The sequence below is a fragment of the Ornithodoros turicata genome, chromosome 1 (assembly GCF_037126465.1).
Source record: "Ornithodoros turicata isolate Travis chromosome 1, ASM3712646v1, whole genome shotgun sequence".
Classification (NCBI taxonomy): domain Eukaryota; kingdom Metazoa; phylum Arthropoda; class Arachnida; order Ixodida; family Argasidae; genus Ornithodoros; species Ornithodoros turicata.
The window spans coordinates 130,538,953-130,557,258 of record NC_088201.1 but is presented as its reverse complement, the minus strand read 5'-3'; the positions used below and the strand labels follow the sequence as shown (position 1 = coordinate 130,557,258).

At 45.6% G+C, this 18,306-nt stretch overlaps 1 protein-coding gene across 1 annotated transcript in view; it reads right to left on the bottom strand.

Moving 5' to 3' along the window:
- Positions 1 to 8,120: 8,120 nt before the first annotated feature.
- Positions 8,121 to 18,306, bottom strand: part of LOC135368970 (membrane metallo-endopeptidase-like 1) — a 110,717-nt gene continuing 100,531 nt past the window's right edge. The window contains exons 13-14 of the mRNA XM_064602551.1: positions 13,330 to 13,406; positions 8,121 to 8,254 (exon numbers count right to left, since the gene is read on the bottom strand). Coding sequence (XP_064458621.1) covers positions 8,155 to 8,254; positions 13,330 to 13,406 — 177 coding nt within the window. The 3' untranslated portion in view covers positions 8,121 to 8,154. The remainder of the gene's footprint in view (positions 8,255 to 13,329; positions 13,407 to 18,306) is intronic.

Sequence of the window (18,306 nt, the reverse complement as noted above, 5' to 3'; positions counted from 1 at the left end):
CAGCAGGGCTGCTTGTCCGTCGCGTAGCGAAAAGATTGCAACGAAACAGCTGTTGTACGAAATGCCGCAAGCCTTCATTGTACACGCACGCATTTTCTTACTAGGGGCAAAAATAGGATGCTACGATTTTTAGTTCTGTCCACAACAGTTGTTTCCATCCAAAGCCAATATGTTACTCTGTGGAAACCTTGCAAGAATGTCAGAAATACAAGCGAAGAGACACTCAAGAGCCAAGCCCTTTGTTGTGTTCCCCTGTGATTCTCTCTTACAATGAGAAATGAGATACAACAACCGAAGTAATGGCAACGCGTGCGCATTCTCGTTGTTTTTCCTCGGTCGTTCGTCCTATGACCATGTGTCACGTTGACCCGGTTGCAGCAGCACAGTGGATGCCAATCTCCCGTGAGGTGGTCTATTTCCAGGTCTCGCGTAACGGACTGTTACACTGGTTACACACTGGTCATTTCAGATCTATCCGCTGCGCCGTGGAGCACTACGTAGAAGGTAAAGAGCATGTTGGTTGGAACTCATCAAAGGAAGACGTCACCTTTGTTGAGAAACACGCCCCCGGTTAGCGGTAGGAGGATTTGTGTCAAATAAACCTGGGTTGCTAGTTGAACGCCGTCCGTGTCTGTCCTGTTTGTGTTCGTCCACCACGATGCGTCGCCGAGAAAGCACGAATTCAGCTGAAATCGCCCGCAGAGCGCCGTCGCCACTTCCGCACTTCGTTTGCAGACCATGGCGCAGACGATATCCCCAGGGTTCAACTGGTTTCGGTATTATCGCTGCTGAGTAGACTTTTCATGCTGCTCTCATTTGTTTTGAGCAACGACCGCTCGTCGAAAACGCTTAGGAAACGTTCCTGGGTGGGTTTCCGCGAATCTGCAGTTGTGAACGTAGAAAGGCGCGTGTAAAAAAAGGGAAAAATATATTTCCCCCATTTCCTGTCTTTTTTATTTTTTTCGCTAATAGAAAAATCGGGAACTCAGACTCGGTGAGAAGCACGGCGGCAAATGATGCGCAATGGTTCGCTGTGTTTTGTTTCTAGGATGTTGCTTTACGCTTGATACACATAACCAACCAGCCAAGCAAATACAGTCGACACTACAGTACGAGAATACAGTAGCATTTTAGTAGTTATAATATTTTTCTCTTTGGAATACAGCGTACTGAGGAGCGTCACACGTCACACGCGAAATTGATACATTAGGGAAACGGCACAGGGAAATGTCACGCGGTTTTCATTTCGACTGGGACATTTTACCAAACGCCGTTTAATCGAACGCCGATTTATCATCCCTTGCCTTTCGTCGTCTCTCGTCTCGGGATTTTACTGTCACGCAAAGACAATTCTCCAAAGCATCGGGGTGCACAATCGGTTATGAAAAGCAGAAAAGCGTGAACGCAAATACAAGAAAACGTACATCTGATAAAAAGGTCTGTGATCTTGTCAGCCTGTTGGCCGGCATCAGCCCCACGCCATCATCATGTCTTCGTGTGCGTGTGTTGTTGTAATCTTGTATTTTGTTTCGTTAGAACAGAGGCCCGGAAATGTTTTCTTCCCTGTCCCACAATAATTATACGTGAGCCACTACACGAGGAGTTCCACGTGACATTCGCACTTTAGGAATTAGTTAACTCTGAAATTAGCCGCAGGAATACCGCTGGTAGCCTGAATAACGCTGTCAGTCGGGGACATTTTTGGGGCGGGAACAGGACATTTCGGTGTGGAAGTTTCGGTGTATGGACTTTTTTTTTTTCGGGGATATTGTTTCCTACAACCATTTTTCGCTGTTTGCGAAGGCAACGCCGATAGGTACTGTCATGAAACAGGTTCTATACGTTCATGGGCTTATCCCCTTTACTATATACTGAGCCTATACTGATATTATGACAATAACGTGAAGGTAATGGCAAATGCTATGAGCACGATATGAAGAAATGCAACGAAATAAAAGCAAGTTTCTCACAGACACGTAGACAGCCTGCCCAGCCTGTGATAGACAGCCGTAGACAGCCTGTGATAATGAAACTGCGATTATCACAATAGGCTCGAATCATAACAATTGCGCCCTTCGCTGCGCATGACGAATGAACTTCGGTCTCCCAGTGCCACTGACCACTTCTATGACAGCGAAGCCTGTTAGGGGCGGAAAGCAGGCTGTCACTGTGACTTCCCTGAGAGAAACATGCGACGCATATGACACGCTACTGCTATTTCCTTTTCATGTTCACTCCCAAAATCGAAAATTCTCTTTCCACACCCAAGGTCATCGAATATAGCTTTAGAACAGGTTTGCTAGCCAATTTTAGATAGCTTTTAATTATGACACCCAAGTACTCATAACGTTGTACCCGCGCGCTTTAGCCCGAAGAGGAAAAGCCAGTTCGCTGCGTGACTCAGAAGAGGCACCCGAACATATGTATGTACATCTAGAGTCCCTAAATAAGCTAAATAGCTTATTTAGTGACTCTATGTATATCCAATATCTTGTACATCCTCGAAGGAGGAGCAGCAGTCGTAAAGATGCTCCAGAGCAGTCGTGTGTTTTGAGCATCCAGACGAGCGAGAAGTTGTCTACACATTGAGCACGCGACCATTAGGATATCCCGCGAAACGTTCGTCCTGAGTGTCAACGGGATATACTGCTTGGAGGGGACCTTGCCCCAGCATGATAAAGTTCCGAGGGGCAGTGGGGCAGATACTCAAGCCCCCACGTAGTTATGTTGGTGTATATCACACAAACAAATGTCGCTGACTAACAACGCAGTGTGGGGTTCGTATGACATTTCAGACGCGACGGAGCTACGGCAGACGAGGACAATACGGAAAAGGGCGGTGTGGTGTCTTTCCGTCCTTTCCGTACTGTCCTCGTCTGCCGTAGCTCCGTCTTGTCTAAATGCCGCTGATCACACATCTTCCGCGGCACCACTTTTTTTTTTCTTCTTGCCTTGATGGGAAAGTTATGCATCAACTTGTACAACTTCAGGAAGGTGAAGTGCATTGTTGCATTTTTGGTGATACGATATGCCATGTAAAACAGTTGACATGGTTACAGAAATACCATGTTTTTATTTTTTTATTTTACTGAGTTATTTAACTGACGAACTACTAACTACCACGTTTTTGACAAGACAAGAATACATAACACAGAAGTAGTCCCACAGCATATGCCAAATCTAATTTTATGAATCCCCCCCCCAAAAAAAAACAAAGGGTAAATTTTATCATGATTTCCTGTTTCTTGTTCTCTCTCTTTCTTTTGTTTTTCTGTTTGCCATAAAAAAGGATTTGACCGACCAAATCCCCTTGCCTACATGACGAATGTTTATCATGGTGCAGACGGTACCTGAACTCAGTTATGCGCGTTACATTACGGCACACACCTGCGTGATTCGGGGACGGTTTTTTCTTTTGTGTGTTTGCGTGTGTGGCTGGACACGTTTCCTTGTCGACAGACAGTGCTGTGCATAGCGGCGCTTCTAACAGAGCAGCTCTTTTCACTACTTTTTCAGTAGCGGAGGAGCGCTCACGCTAAATTTCTAACCAATAGCGGAAAAATAATTCCCGCCCAAATTTTGGTAACGTGTCCGATGGTGCTACCGCTACGTTAGTGGGCAAGACAAAAGAAGTAACTCGTATTCCACGCCATTTCACTTCGACAAGGCAGTATCCGTGTCACAATCCGGCATGACCAAAGTGATATTTTCTAATTTCTGTACGCTCTTATTCTGCCTAGAATAAAGTTCAGAGCTGGTATCGACATTTTTCAGGCTTATTGTTCCTGCATAAAACAATATTTTATTGCCTAAGCGTTGTGTGGGCTCTAGTCATCATGGTTACATGTTCGTCATAAAAAAAATATCTTACGAGGCAGCTTGGCAGTAGCGCCGGTACATATTTCCTTCCGGTAGCGGTACCGCGCTACGTTTCGGAATGAGTAGCGGCGTTTCAGAGGAGTAGCGAATAGCGGTACTCCGCTACCTAACTGCCAACCGAAGGGACAGGACGCAAGCAAGCTGGTGCAACCCCGTTCCTTCCGTTCGACTAGAAACAATGAAGCAAAAATTAAAAAAAGAAATAAAGGAACAACACGAAGAAGCGTGTGTTTGGGAGACGGCAGAGAATTAGCTCGTAGCCTTTTCTGTGTTCACATTCATTGCCTAGCAGTGACAATTCTTTTGTAGGAGCCTGCTCGTTGCCCCTAACAGCTTTATCTAACACGCAGGATGTCAGTGACACTTGCAGTAACCGAATATTATTCAGCATGCGCGGCGAGGTGTGCAACTGTTCAAATTATTATTAGTATTGCGATAATTAGGTTCATTAAGATAATTATGTTGATGATACCGATAACAGTTTTATATTCCCTTGAGACCATGGCTGCTTGCGCACCGAAGATAGTGCTGCACAAAATGCTACAGTCGTTCATTGTACCGCTAGACTTGGTCCACAGGCACACTACACGCACGTATTTGTCTCTAGGCGCAAACATAGGGTTCTACGATGTTTAGTTCGTTCACAACAACGATTACGAGCCAGGGCCAGTATGTTAGGCCGAGGACACATTGCGAGAATGCGAGAAAGACAAACAAGGAAGCACACAAGAGACACGTTTCGAATAACAGCCTTATGCGTTCCCCCACGATTTTCTTTTACAATTAGACAGGTGCTACACCAACCGAAGGAATGTGAACGGGCGCGCTTTCCCATTATTTGTCTCGGTCATCTGTCCTCCTCTGGCCGTGTGCCATGCTAACCCGATTGCAGCAGGTCAGTGGTCGGAAATCTCGCGCATGTTGGTCTATTTCCTGCTCTTGCATAACGTACTCTTGCATAACGTAAGTATTAGAAGACTTTTGTGGGAGAAGAATCTATACGATAACTTTTCACGAGACCGCAGGACGTTGGAGAAGATAAAAAAAAAAAAGACGAGAACATATGGTGAGACTAAAGGAATGTACGGGTCAAATTTCAGGCATGTTAGTACGGCCATTGTGATATTGCTATGAACATGCCCATGCTGAGTTCATCGTACTGCGGAAGCGGCCATTCGCTTGGCGAGGGTAAAAAAACGGGATGAGGCAGTCAGGCAACTGTAGCAAACATAGAAAAAGAGGAGATGGAACACAGCCATTAGAAATTGGAAAATGCATATATTGTTTGTGATAACATCCGGGTCGACCTGAACCGCATCACATCGTACGCTTTTGCATAGCCGCAAGTGAGAGTTGGCACCACTGTGGTAATCTGAAAAAGCCAAAATGCACAAAAACTTGGCCGTGCTCTCATGGGCAGAAATGAAATATCGAAGTGAGATACACAGCGGGAGACAGTTCCAAACTTAGAGAACGCTGTCCATCCTCACCCTTTTACTCCTGTGCTGTACCTCAGACTATAAAAAAAAATCATCGGGGGAGAGTCGTAATACAGGTGCTTCTCAGAGTCAAGGCAATGACACTAGACTAAGACCACTGATGCCTAAGACCATACAAGGGGGGCAAAGGCTACAGTTTGAATTGCCTACGGGGAATAACAAATAAATAAGAGCAAGCGCACTGCACCAGTACAAAGTTACAGTCACTTGGTTACAACTTACCGTTTCTCTCTCGCCAGCCGCCGACGCAGCTTGCGGACTGATTTCCTACCGCAACTCCGCGGTTTCCGAGGGTTCTTGCACGGCCGTGTTGTTACCGCGCGTTTCCAGTTTGTGCGGCAGCAGCAACGATACTATGAACGTGCAGCCTACTGCAGTATCAACAGTTCAAATCAGAACACGACAGTCAGCACCTGTCAACACGGCGTGAATGAATGCGTCCCGCAGCACAGCGGTGGCACAGCCAGAGCAGTACGCAACCAACGTGACGTAACGAACACAAGTGACGCAAGCGCCACCTTTTGCAGAATACTGGAGTTGATCACACGGTAGTTACATGCTCCGCCACGATGTGGCCACCGAAAATTCTGTATAGTTTCGGTTTGGTCGGAATGTTTTGGAATGGCTTGGGAACGTAATAACCTGCGCTGTGCTCTTCCAATCATGCTGAAATTTTCAGCAATTGTTTTGCGCATAATTGCCCATCCACTGCCACTTCTAGGCTGGTGTGGTGACATTAGAACACCTCGAAACAGGAAGCCAAAGAAAGGCTTTTTTCATGTTTTTCTGTAGGCGCTTCCGGATTATCGGCGTCATATATCAATAAGAGCGAGACGGTCCACCCTGCACGTATCACAGAACAACACAACGCAACAAATTGTGCGCCGCTATCTGCTCTCCCTTTTGCGACAGTTTCGTACAAAGATCACCCATAATCGGAGATATTGGCATGTTCCAGGCCTTATGGCGCCGCAACCGCATGCCTGGCCGAAAATCGGAAGACGGTCCCCCCGAGTCAAGAATCATAGCTTCCGAATGGCACCAGTTTCACCACCAACAGACGAAAATGAGAGCTACAGGTCTGGTACAAAGTTGCCTCTTTTTCAGAGGGGAGTGAGACCATAGCCTTAATCGTAGTGTCAGGGCGCGCCTGTTTGCCCTGTACATGGAGAGGTCGCGTTTGAGGAAACAGCTTTCAAAACGCCACTTGCGAAGGAAAAAACAAAACAAAATAAAGTGAAATGCTATCAAATTTGGGGCATAATATGATATGATATAAAATCAATATAAAAAAGTATTAATCTGTATTAATGTATACGTGGAATCCGGATTTCAGAGTTGGGGCCCCTATAATTTCACCCTTTTGCGCCCTGAGAGGTCGCGTACGACAAAATCGTTTCCGAAACGGCACTCGTCAGGGCCAAATGACCAATCTCATCAACTGAGACGCTTAATATCATTTGATATAAAAATAATATTACAGATGTCCTTGGCTGATTTTCTAATAGGCATATGTCAAAGTAACATCACAGAGTTTGAACCCCCGTACCTTGTTCCCCTGTTGCACCCCGAGAGGTCGCGTTTGACAAAATCGCTTCGAAAACGGCACTCGAAATCGTCAAATGTCCAATTTCATCAACTTCAGGGATTAATATAATCTGACATAAAAATAATATTAATGACGTCCTAAGCTGATTTTCTAATATCTAGATGTGAAAGTAAGATCACAGGGTTTGAACCCCCGTGCCTTGTTCCCCTGTTGCACCCTGAGTAGTCGCGCTTGACAAAATCACTTCCAAAACGGTATTTTTACGGCAAAATTTTATCGAGTATTATAGTTTAATATAGAAGAGATATAAAATACAAAACGGTATCATCTGTATCTTACTCATTCGACGCAAAGTTGTCTCTTCTGTCAGTGCTGTGGAGTTCCGGAAAGAACGGCCGTCCGCCTTTCGAACTCCTTCAGACCGGCCGTGCAGTCTCAGCGCACGCGTATTACGATAATACTGGGACTTCGTCCGCCGAGCGCCTAGGAGGGGAACCCTGTTTGAATCGCAACTTTGAAGGCCCTGGGTGCGTCAAGGTTAACACTCACACATCGTGCCATGGTTGGTATGTGGCCTGGAGGACGTACAGACTAAAAATAGGCGATGACATTTCCAGAATTTGAGTGACTGTCGAAAAATCGTAGTCTAAACATGGACCCTGTGCAAAAATCGATGAAATCCCCATAGGTGCAATGCATTAAAATTCATTTGGCCAGATTGTACTAGATCTCTATTGTGCTAGCGCCTTTCGTGTCCCTAGGGGGTTCTTTACATGGTGTCCTTCTGTATTAGACGATGACATCTTCAAATATTTATTCGGTTTTGCTGTTAATTGGCATAAACGCTGTCTCCCAATGTATTCACATCCTGTAAGGCCGCTGCCCGCATAGCGGCTCAGCATAGTAGCGGAGAGTGCCGGCGGGCGGGGGGGGGGGGGGGTCGAGTGACCGCGAAATTTGGGATTGTTCTGTGCCGTATTCCATCCGTGGACAGGTAAGCATGCTCCTGACTTCTTAGCATAGAAATTTTAACAAGGTCCAAGCGCCTACAAGAGTGGTATAATTCAGACCCTTTGTCAATGTTCAGACAGTTCGGAAGGGTATGTTCATACCCTTCCGAACGATGGGGTGATCCCTTCCTTCAGTGTGCAATAACCTTTTGTTTTTTAGAGACAACGCACAAACAGTCCAAATGTGTCTGACCATATTTATTGGATGAACATACCGTTACCAAAGTCCACACTTGCGCTTCTGAACCATAGGCGAGTTGTTATCGCAATGAAATGCGTCCGCAAACTCTTTCATGTTCGCCAGTGGAGGATTCACCCTGGAAAAGAACGAGTCATATCAGTGTGAGTACAGCAGCAGTGACGCCCTGAAAGGTATTTCAACCGTAAGAAACAATAAACAAAAAATACTATAAATCAGGAACGTGCAGCCATCGTTCACCTATCGCTAGAGTGACCCATCGATTGCTTGGTTGATTGCCCAGTGATCTGCTTGATGGAAATATTCCGTTGATACCACTGATCTCGATTGTAAAAGGCTGGATCGCAGATGGGGAGCGCGAGCGTGAGGAAACCGGCCGCCATCTTACTGTACCCACAACAGTCGCCGCAGCGATCATGGCAACTTCTTGCAATTACGGTCGTACCAACCGTACTGGCAAGGATACAGGGCCTAAATTTCTACAGGTGAGTAATTCTTTATCAAGGAATAAATAGGCGTCTATTCTGTATATTTAGTTGACCATTATGAAGTGTTTTTTGTTCAAAACGAGCACTGGATGCAGGTTGTTTGATCGCTCTTCCGAGGTTCAATCGAGCACACTTGCATGTTACCCGGTGGCAAATACAGTTTGAGTGCATAATGTGCTTGAAAGAACATGTTATAGTACACTGGTAGTGTTGTCATCAATATATGTGCGAGCACTCGAGCGCGTTTTTGCATGCATTGCTAGCATGGTACACGGTGTTCTCTACGGAAGCGAGTGCACATTCATTTCTTTGAATTACCTTCGCGCACAAGTTCGGTATTACGTCGTAATTAGACCAAGATTGTCACCTTTTTTCATGTATTGGTATTGTTTTGTGCCTTGGTTTGATTTGTGACACAGAATGCTACGTGACTGTGGTGTGGCGCGACTTGGATAACGCCTTGTGTCTCACCTGTATCGTCAGCTTGTTACGATAATAATAATTTGTAGCGTGCCGTGCTATTTGTAGCAGTTTTTAAGGCAAAAGTGGTGTCTCGTCAATACAGGTTTCGTCATGTGGACTACCCAGTGAATAATCTGTGCAGTGTGATACGACTGGGTGTACAGATAAGTATCACGTTCCTCATCCACTGGTTTCTACTTTACAGGAAGGAACCACCTCAGTGCACGCACTGTGGTTAGCCTCTCTCAAATTTGCACATTTTCATACATGTTGACATCAGAAACACACCTTAGGCTCCTTCACCCAGCAATATAATAATTATAATTCTTTTTAGAAGAGTTCCCCATATTCTTTTTAGAATAGGTTTTAATATTTTCAATTTTTAGAAGATACCGGGATTGTAAGCCATGTTTTAAACTGATGTTTTAACATTTGTCCAATGCATTTATTAAACAACATTCATTTTTAACTGGTTGCACCCAAACCAATGTTCTGATGTATTATTGCCTTTGTTGTCGATGCACCATAAAAATTGGAATAATCATCAATACAGGTTACTTCACAGCTGCCTCAACATACTCAAGAAATGGGTGCAGAACCTGCGTAATGCCAACAAACTTTGACTACCACAGCACCTCCAGAAAGTAAAAGCATATGTGTCACTTGGGATTTTTAAAGGCATTCACAGTATATAATACCTTGTGTGAACTGTTGTAGATCTAAGCAGCCTCTACAGTACACTCTCAGATATTAAAACATGTCAGGCAACTGTGATAATCGTTTCAGTTAATAGGCATGCACATATATGCTATAAGAAGAAATTTATTTATTGAGGATGCATTTCTCTGGTACTGATGTTGTTTACATCTACCGTTGATCACATTAAATTTAAAATTCAGCATATATGAGAAAATATCAGGAGGGAAGTTGCTATTCTTTGCTCATTCCAACCTAAAATTGAGTGCTCCAAATTTAGAGAGTGTACCTGTCCATTGTCATCCTTAAAATATATATTGTCATTGTAGGAAGGTCACAAAACAATAAATGTAGTCTTTTGCGACCTCCCTGCACGTTCATTGTATCCTGAAATGCATAAGTGCAAGAAATAAATGTTGAACTTGAAAAATGTATACTCTCTTTACTCATCATCAGTGATCTTCTTTACAAAAGCATATCGTGTTAGACTTTTTTGTTTACGCTTCACAGACAGGATACACGAGGTCCAAAATGACAAAAGCACAACTGTTTCAAGCTCCAAGTCGTTCTGTTGCAATTTGCAGACCATACGTGTGTAGTGCAAGAGGGCCCCTGCACATCAAAGTGTAAGATGGGAGTCATTAATGAAAGTGGTTCCTATGAGAGACTTCGATGCTGAAGAAAATTGTGCAAACTGCGGAAAGTGCCATAGAAGATCTCCAGAAAGCGTGTCTGGTCTCACAACGGTGCCGCTTTTAGATGACGATGATACTGATTGGTGTTTCAGATGTGGAGCTGCATTTTTTGTAACGTGCTCCACATAACAAGCACGACAAAGTCAGTGCTGGATGGACATTCAGTTTGGCACAACAGCGCCTGCAAATACGCAGAACAAATGAAGGAAGCAACAAACAAACATAGAAGGGCTGTACTTCAAAAAGAGATAAGTCCTGCGTCTAAAGCAGGTGTCACCACTTCCTAAGTAAGTTAATTCATTAAGCTTACATCACCACCTGACTAACTGTTCTAACGAGCGCGAACGAATTGCGTGAAGTAATTATTTGAGCTGCTTGGCGGTGTGTCCATATGTGCGAGGCATGGCACCCATGTCGTTCACTAAAAGACTCTTTCTGCGGCGATGCTTGATATAAATCATACTAAACGCATACACGGCTAAAACAACGGCTGAGAGTCTACAGAACGATATCTTTCTGTCATGCGAGTATATCTTTTCCCGGACCGTTCGTGACGGAAAATTTTTGTCCAGAACGCAGCACAGGATATTATATACATGGTTGTTGTTAACCTCACATCGTTTCTTATTGAAATATTGGCTGGGAAACGTGCTGTAGTACAATTTCCAGCGCTGCACTGCAGTGACAGTCTAGTTTCGGAATGCAAAACATAACGTTATTAAGAATCGAAAAGCAGGGCACCTGCGAAACACCGTTAGGATACATCAGTATACTGGCACCTTACAAAATCGCGTGACGACAAACAATGATCAACGCCTGTAGCGCAATAAATACTCACAATCTCTGTTGCCTCCCATTGTTTCCAATGGGCACACACAGAGTTTTAGGGCCCACCAACATGGCGGCCCGAATGCGTACCTCTCTCCCACGAGCCCCTCTCCCATACGCGATCCAGCCTTTATACATAGAGATCAGTGGTTGATACACTGACAAAGTCACCCTCATTTCACGACCTGCGTTGCCTTGCACATTGGTCGGCTACTTAAAAGGAAGTCACAGTCTGCATCTACTGCTATGTTTTCCCTTTCGAAAGCGATATATAAGGTATTTCGCAAATGAGCGCTTAAAGGGACTATGCCATCCCGACACATGGGTAAGAAACAATTACGAGACCGCATGGCACCATTGGTGATTCCATTTCGCCAATTTTTTATATTCAGAAGTGCCCGGGTATCGATTAAGCGAGTTTTTTCGATTAGCGCAACCTCTGGGAAAACAAACGATGACATTATCGTGGCGCATGAGATAGTTCGACCAATGGAAGGGCGGCGCGGCGCTCCCCCATTTTGTCTCCGAGCAACGCCCCGAGAAATGGAGATATCGCTTGCTTCGTGCATGTCGTCGTGTATGGATTCGTGTGGGCAAGAATCTATTTCCTCGAAATTGCTATGAGTTTCGCTCAATAGTGAAATTGCGACATGAGACGGGACGTGGGAACGCGGACTTGTGTTCGTGACTGCAAAAATCGTCCGGGGGCTACTCGAGATTGACATTTCCTGGACGCGAGCACAGGAACACCAGCGAAAACGGGAAGCGTGAATCGCCCGCAGGCTTTCTGTCAAGGCTGAAGAATTGCGCGTTCGGCAACTTCGTACCCCGTATTTTGCCCACGAAACGTGTCTGGAAGTAGATTTAATGCAAATCGGTATTGGGCTGTCTGCAAAACGAAAGCAGTTAAAGTCGACTGTGCCCACATTGGTCCGAAAGCGAATGGAAACCAGAAGGGTTTACCCCTAGGTTTCAGCCCTAGATATAGCCCGAACAAAGTCCCCACAAAAGAATACACGGCAGTCCACTACGCCACGCTTTCCACCAGGATTCATTATTTGTGTCTGGAAACGAGAGTGCATGCACGGCATGTTGGACACGTAGAACAGCAGCCGACAGTGATTGATTTGCGAGCTATCTACATTCCTCATACCTTCCCACATCTCCCAAACACCGCGCACGTAAGTTTTTGGTGACACCACCGTAACACCCAGGCCCTCTTCCGGATTGCTACCTACCATTAATAAATAAATGAGCAACTCAGCCAGGACACTTGTATGTGATTATGCGAGCAGTACTGTTCCCGAAACTTCAAGCTTTTACTTGTTTTTAGTGCTGAAGTGCCCGTTGTGCGTTTTTTACCTATAACCTTCGTAACGTTAGTTGCGATATCCAAAATCATTGCCATGTGCCATTGGTAGTGTAAGCGAAACTTTCAAAAGAATGCCAATACACCAGACAGTTCCAGAAAATAGAGTTCCCGCACTTATAGGGATTGAGGCACTGTCATAAATGTGTTTCATGACATCATGGACGCATTGTATTGCATGCCAGAACACATATGCACACACAAAAAAGAATTATTGTTCTACATGTAGTTAGCGAAATACAAGCCCTCGAATGCACTCCCGAACAAAGCGCAGAGGTCACAGACCGAGATGCGTCCATTCCCATTGACAGCCGAAGGCACCAGACTTGTCGTGCGCTGTCTCACTGGCGGCTGTGAGGTCTGCGATGTCAGAGCCGAATGGGTTTCCGTAACCGCGGTGCCCATTTTCTTTGTTTCTATTGCCCTCTTCGCTATGAAACTTTCAAAGCAGGTTCTGTGCAAACCTTCGTTTGTTACGTTTATCTGGGATAACCGAGAATGACCTGTCACAACCCGTTTAACGGTGTAAAATGCTCAAAGTCATTTACGCGCTATGCAGATCTAGGATATGAGGGAAAAAAAATTGCTGCCGTCTCAGCAGCGCCTGAGTCAGTTTAGCGAACATATTAGGCACAGACTGCATAAAGGTACGCACCTGTACTTGTCAGGACTATGTTCGTCTATGGCAACCATCAAAGCGAGTGCCTCCCGGTTGGTATTTCCGCACCAAGCCTGGTAGATAGAAAGAACATTGATCATTTGTTCCTCTTTTGTTGTCCAAGCTAATGATGTCGTATTCAAGTGTTGTTTGAGGACATTTTTAGAACGTCAACACTAGTAATTATTACACTATTTACAATTCATTGCGATGAGAAATGCACAAGCTACTGTGCAGGGTGTCTAACCGCAAAAAAATATGGGTTCCGTTCAGGTTCGCGTTGCTTGGATTTTGTTCTGATTCAGTTCCGGTTCTGCTGCGCCAAAAATCGAAGCGATTCGCAAACCGGTTCGGAGCTCCCAAACGGTTTCGCGAACCGGTTCAACGCTTCCGTTTTATATCTCCCATAAAGCTGCTTTTACCAGGAAAGACGTAGCTAATAGCTTACTGCTGGAGTCTCCATTGACGTTTATAGTGGACAGGTATTCCCTGCAGCGAAAGAAATGAGATATGGATGCAAATAGCGTCCACGCTTATGAAGCTGTGTAGTCCTGCTTTCTTCTATTCCCAAAATCTCTCTTTTCACACCGACAGTGCCAGGAAGATACATTTAATGAAAGCCAAATAAGGTGGGCAGCATTTTACATAGACGACGGTACTTACTGAGCCGACACTCTGCATTCCCAATGTGAATCAATCTGAAACCGTACTGAAGTATGTCGAAACTCAGGTTGCCAGCCTTGCTCTGTCCGAAGTTTCAGCATCGTACCAGCTAATCCACAACACAAAGGCACTACCAGTAAGCAGGACTGCATTTATTTTTCAAACCACTATCAATCATACGGTCACCGTTCTGCGTATCTCCCTCCTCCACTTCTCGTGTTCGTGACTAGTTTAATATTTACAGCTCACGTATAAATGGAAATGTGGTTCGCTTGCTTAATCACATATTCTTCCTATACAGCTACATAACTGGCCTACTCGATTCCTGCTTCATTCGGTGGACGATGGCCAGTCGCGTTCCAGAAAATACAGTAGTTGCTAGCAGAGGAAGGCCGCCACATTTGCTAGGAAACCCAGCGTTTGACAAGCGTCCGCTTGGCGCCTCCTCTCTGAAGAGCAGACGCTCCAGCCATGGAGGTAAGAAACTAAGGAAAGAGCTATAAGATCGGAGGGCCATGGGACCCCTCTAGCGGTCGCTCCTGGCAATACCATGCCCATCTAGTTGCCAGGTCACGTGATCCCCACATGTTTCGAGGTTATGGCAGTCTGCGCGGAGGCTTGGAAGTTTAGCAAACCTCATCTTCAGCAAACGTCTTACATTCAAGGAGTCCATTCGCACAATACTTTGAAGGTTATTGGATGTTTCAACATTTGCCACGTGATAAATCACAGCAAAAGTTGAGCAAAACAGAAGAGAAGCCAGGCAATGTCACGATGACGTACGTACGTCTTCTAGCGATTTAGTGATCCATTGCTTCCACACTGTGATGATCTATCTTGTGTTTCAACGGGTGTGATAACTTCTAACTCCAAATATGTTATGAAAGCGGAAACAAGTTATCCGGCCGCAGCTCGTCTCTGTATTCAGGTAAGATACGCCGCGGACATGGAGGACGCCATGCTTTATGACGTCTTGTCGTGACGTTTATGGGTCACGTGTGTGGGCAACTAACCACAATGCCATGCGCGGGTCACAGCACGCTCGCTTGCATTGGGAGAGGCGCTTAGGGCATCTCCTTACTTTCTTACCTCCACGCTCCAGCGCGGGCGTGAGACGCAAGCCGCGGCGGACACAAGAACAACTGCACCTCGACGCGTTAAAAAAGCCGCTGAAAGCATACCTATTATACTATATCCTCGTTTGTCTGCTAGGAGAAAACTTGCGAAATCCATGATATGGAGACTAATGTGTCCTCGTTCGGGAATTGAAAGGCACTTGAACTCTTATGCTGACTTATTTTACGTCCGAACCATTTCGTTGCGAACCGGTTACTATTATTATTTTTTTCGGTTCTGCTCCTGTTCGGGTTGACCAGTGTCATAAAAATTTCGGTTCAGGTTCGGTTCGACACCCTGCTTCTATACACATATGGTTACACGACTGTGACTATCTATACACTGGTCGCAAGTTCCAAGCAATCTCCCTTTAACGTGACTTCGCTCCGATAAGCGCTCGGCTGGCAGCCAACATCGCAATCATTACCGGGTCTGACCCATCTGTCGTTCGAGGGTGGCACGATGTTGACAGTGCTGTCGCTTTTTGTCAACACGTGTGGAAGCAGACCCGGAAGACAGACTGCCCAAGCAGCACAATGTACTGAAAGTCGAGTGCAATAGGGGTGGGCGGATGTGTCTTATCAATGTTCTTTAGTTTCAGGAGTTTGTTCAAGGCCTTCCACCTACCCATCCACCCCAATTGCACTCGACTTTCAGTACATTTTGCTGCTTGGGTGGGCAAGGCCCTCCCGAATGTTTTTTTTTTCTTTTCTGCTTATTTTTTTTTTCTTCTGAAGTCCGTTTCCGCACGTGTTGACAATAGACGACAGCGTATCAGCATCCTGGCATTCCTGAAAAAAACAAAAACAGAAAAACGAAACACTGGTCAGACCCGGTTCTCATTGCGGAGTTCGCCACCAGTCGGTCGCTTATCGTAGCGAGGTCACGTTAAGAGGCCATACCAGTCGGAGAGCAACTCCGATTCACAATTTTCGCGATCCTAGATGGCTCCACACTCGCCGTGCCTTACCACGCAGTTCGCCTCCCACTCCGAAATAATCCTTATTGTGCACGATTAAGGTCGCGCGTATAAAGGCTAGTTCCCACTACCGGGCTTGCGTCCGTACAATGGAGAACGGCCGACGGAATCTCCGAGGATTGCAGGAGTGTGTCCACACTTGCGGGCGCCGTTTCTCGTGTCGTATCGAAGAGAACGAGACCCGCGATACTCCAACTTCGCGACGGCGTCTCTCCTGTTTGTTTCGTAAACATGGACGACAACGATGTGCTCGCTACAATTGAGGTGCTTTTGTTGACACGTGTCTCTCATCTTCAGGAAAAGGCGATCGTAAACGAATCAGAGTTCGCGACGCTACTGGGTACGACCCGTCTTACGCTATCGCGATGTGGAAGGATAGGCGTCAGCGTTGTTGCCGAGACTTCGCTCAAGAGACGTGTCTTGGTTCAGGGAGTATGTAACAAACTGACGTTGTAGCTATCAAACGCCAACTGCATATAGCATTTTTACTTCAGTTTCATTCGAATGCCGCCACGGACATTCGATACTCTTCTTGGGCTGGTGCAAACGACAATCACGAGGGCCGACACATCGTTTCGAAAAGCTATCCCCGCGAGTGGCCGCTTGGCGCTGACACTTAGGTTTGTACAAGGTTACAAATGATAATTATGCGTAATTCCTCATATGGCACATTAATCCTCAGGTTCCTAGCGGAAGGCAGTTCCGTGCGAGGCACGTCCTTCAACTTTTTGGTAGGCAGATCCACCTCCAGCAAAATCATCTCCGACACATGCGAGGCTATATGGAAGTGCTTAGCACAACAGTATCTGTGGTTGCCGTCTACGTCCGAGGAGTGGAAAGAGGTAATCTGCACAGTCATAAAGCTTAGTTGTGGCTGGATGGTATAATTTTCGCGTGTTGTGGTGGTTGTTTCAGATTGCTAGAGATATGGAGGCGAAATGGAATTTCCCAAACTGCCTCGGCAGCATTGATGGGAAACACGTGACGATCCAGTGCCCCCCTGAATCAGGCTCCACTTATTTCAACTACAAGAAAAGTTTCAGCATTGTGTTACTTGTGATGGTGGCTATAGGTGAGTCCCCATCCTGATTTTCTGTTTTTTGTATCTAGCACAACATTGTCAGATTTGAAAAGCTGCATACATTTTTCCTTTTAGATTCACATATGTTTACATAGGCCACATGGGAAGTGAAAGTGATGGCGGTATATTTGCAAGGTCGCAACTGAAGGAAATATTGGAGAACAGCACACATGGCATTCCATCTGCACGGCCAGTTGGTTCTGCTGGCACCATGTCATACTTCATCGTGGGAGACGAGGCATTTCCCTTGAAGCCATACATGATGCGTCCATATCCAAAAAGAGGTGCAGAGTTGAAAATTCCTACCCTTATGTTCAACAGTTTTAAACATTTGAACATGCATTGATTCCCCTCATTTTTGCATGCAGGAATGCTGCAGTACCGCCATAAGGCCTTCAATTACCGCCTAAGTCGTGCACGACGTTTAATCGAAAATTCTTTTGGTATCCTAGCAGCACGCTGGCGTATTCTCAGGCGTCCATTCCAGGCCTCAGTGAAAAATACAAACAGAATCGTACAAGCATGTGTTGCGTTGCATAACTTTTTGCTGAAAGAATCGCCAATATCTGCTGCTGCATACAACCCGCCAGGGTACACGGACATGAAGGACCTTGAAGGAAATGTCATCGAAGGAGCTTGGCGAGCAGAAGCTGGATCACTCCCAGGAATGGAAGACAGAATGGGTGTCGGATGTAACCCAACAAGGTAGGCACGAAACACAGCTGAGAAATTGTACTATCTCTACATTATCTTAATAGGACGGCAGCAGCAATGCGAGAACAGCTTGCAAACTACTTCACTACAGATGGCAGAGTACCGTGGCAAGACAAGTACATCTTGAGGGCATAGGGGATACTGAGTAATATCACCAGTCATAATGTCTTTATTCACGTACATTTGTTGAGTACAACGACATTTCTGCTTCCTAGAATGCTGTGTCTATTTTGTGCAGCACGTCAGTTCGCAGGTGCCGAGGCAGCTCCTTGAGCCTCCAACCAATGACTATCCCGTGGCTCATGCAAATGTTGTCCCCTTTCTGGTGCAGACTATCCAACTTCGTTGCACAGACATCCAGCGTCTTCTGAATTGTGTCATCCATGTCCATGTCACCAGTAGCCTTCTCTTTCCTGACAAG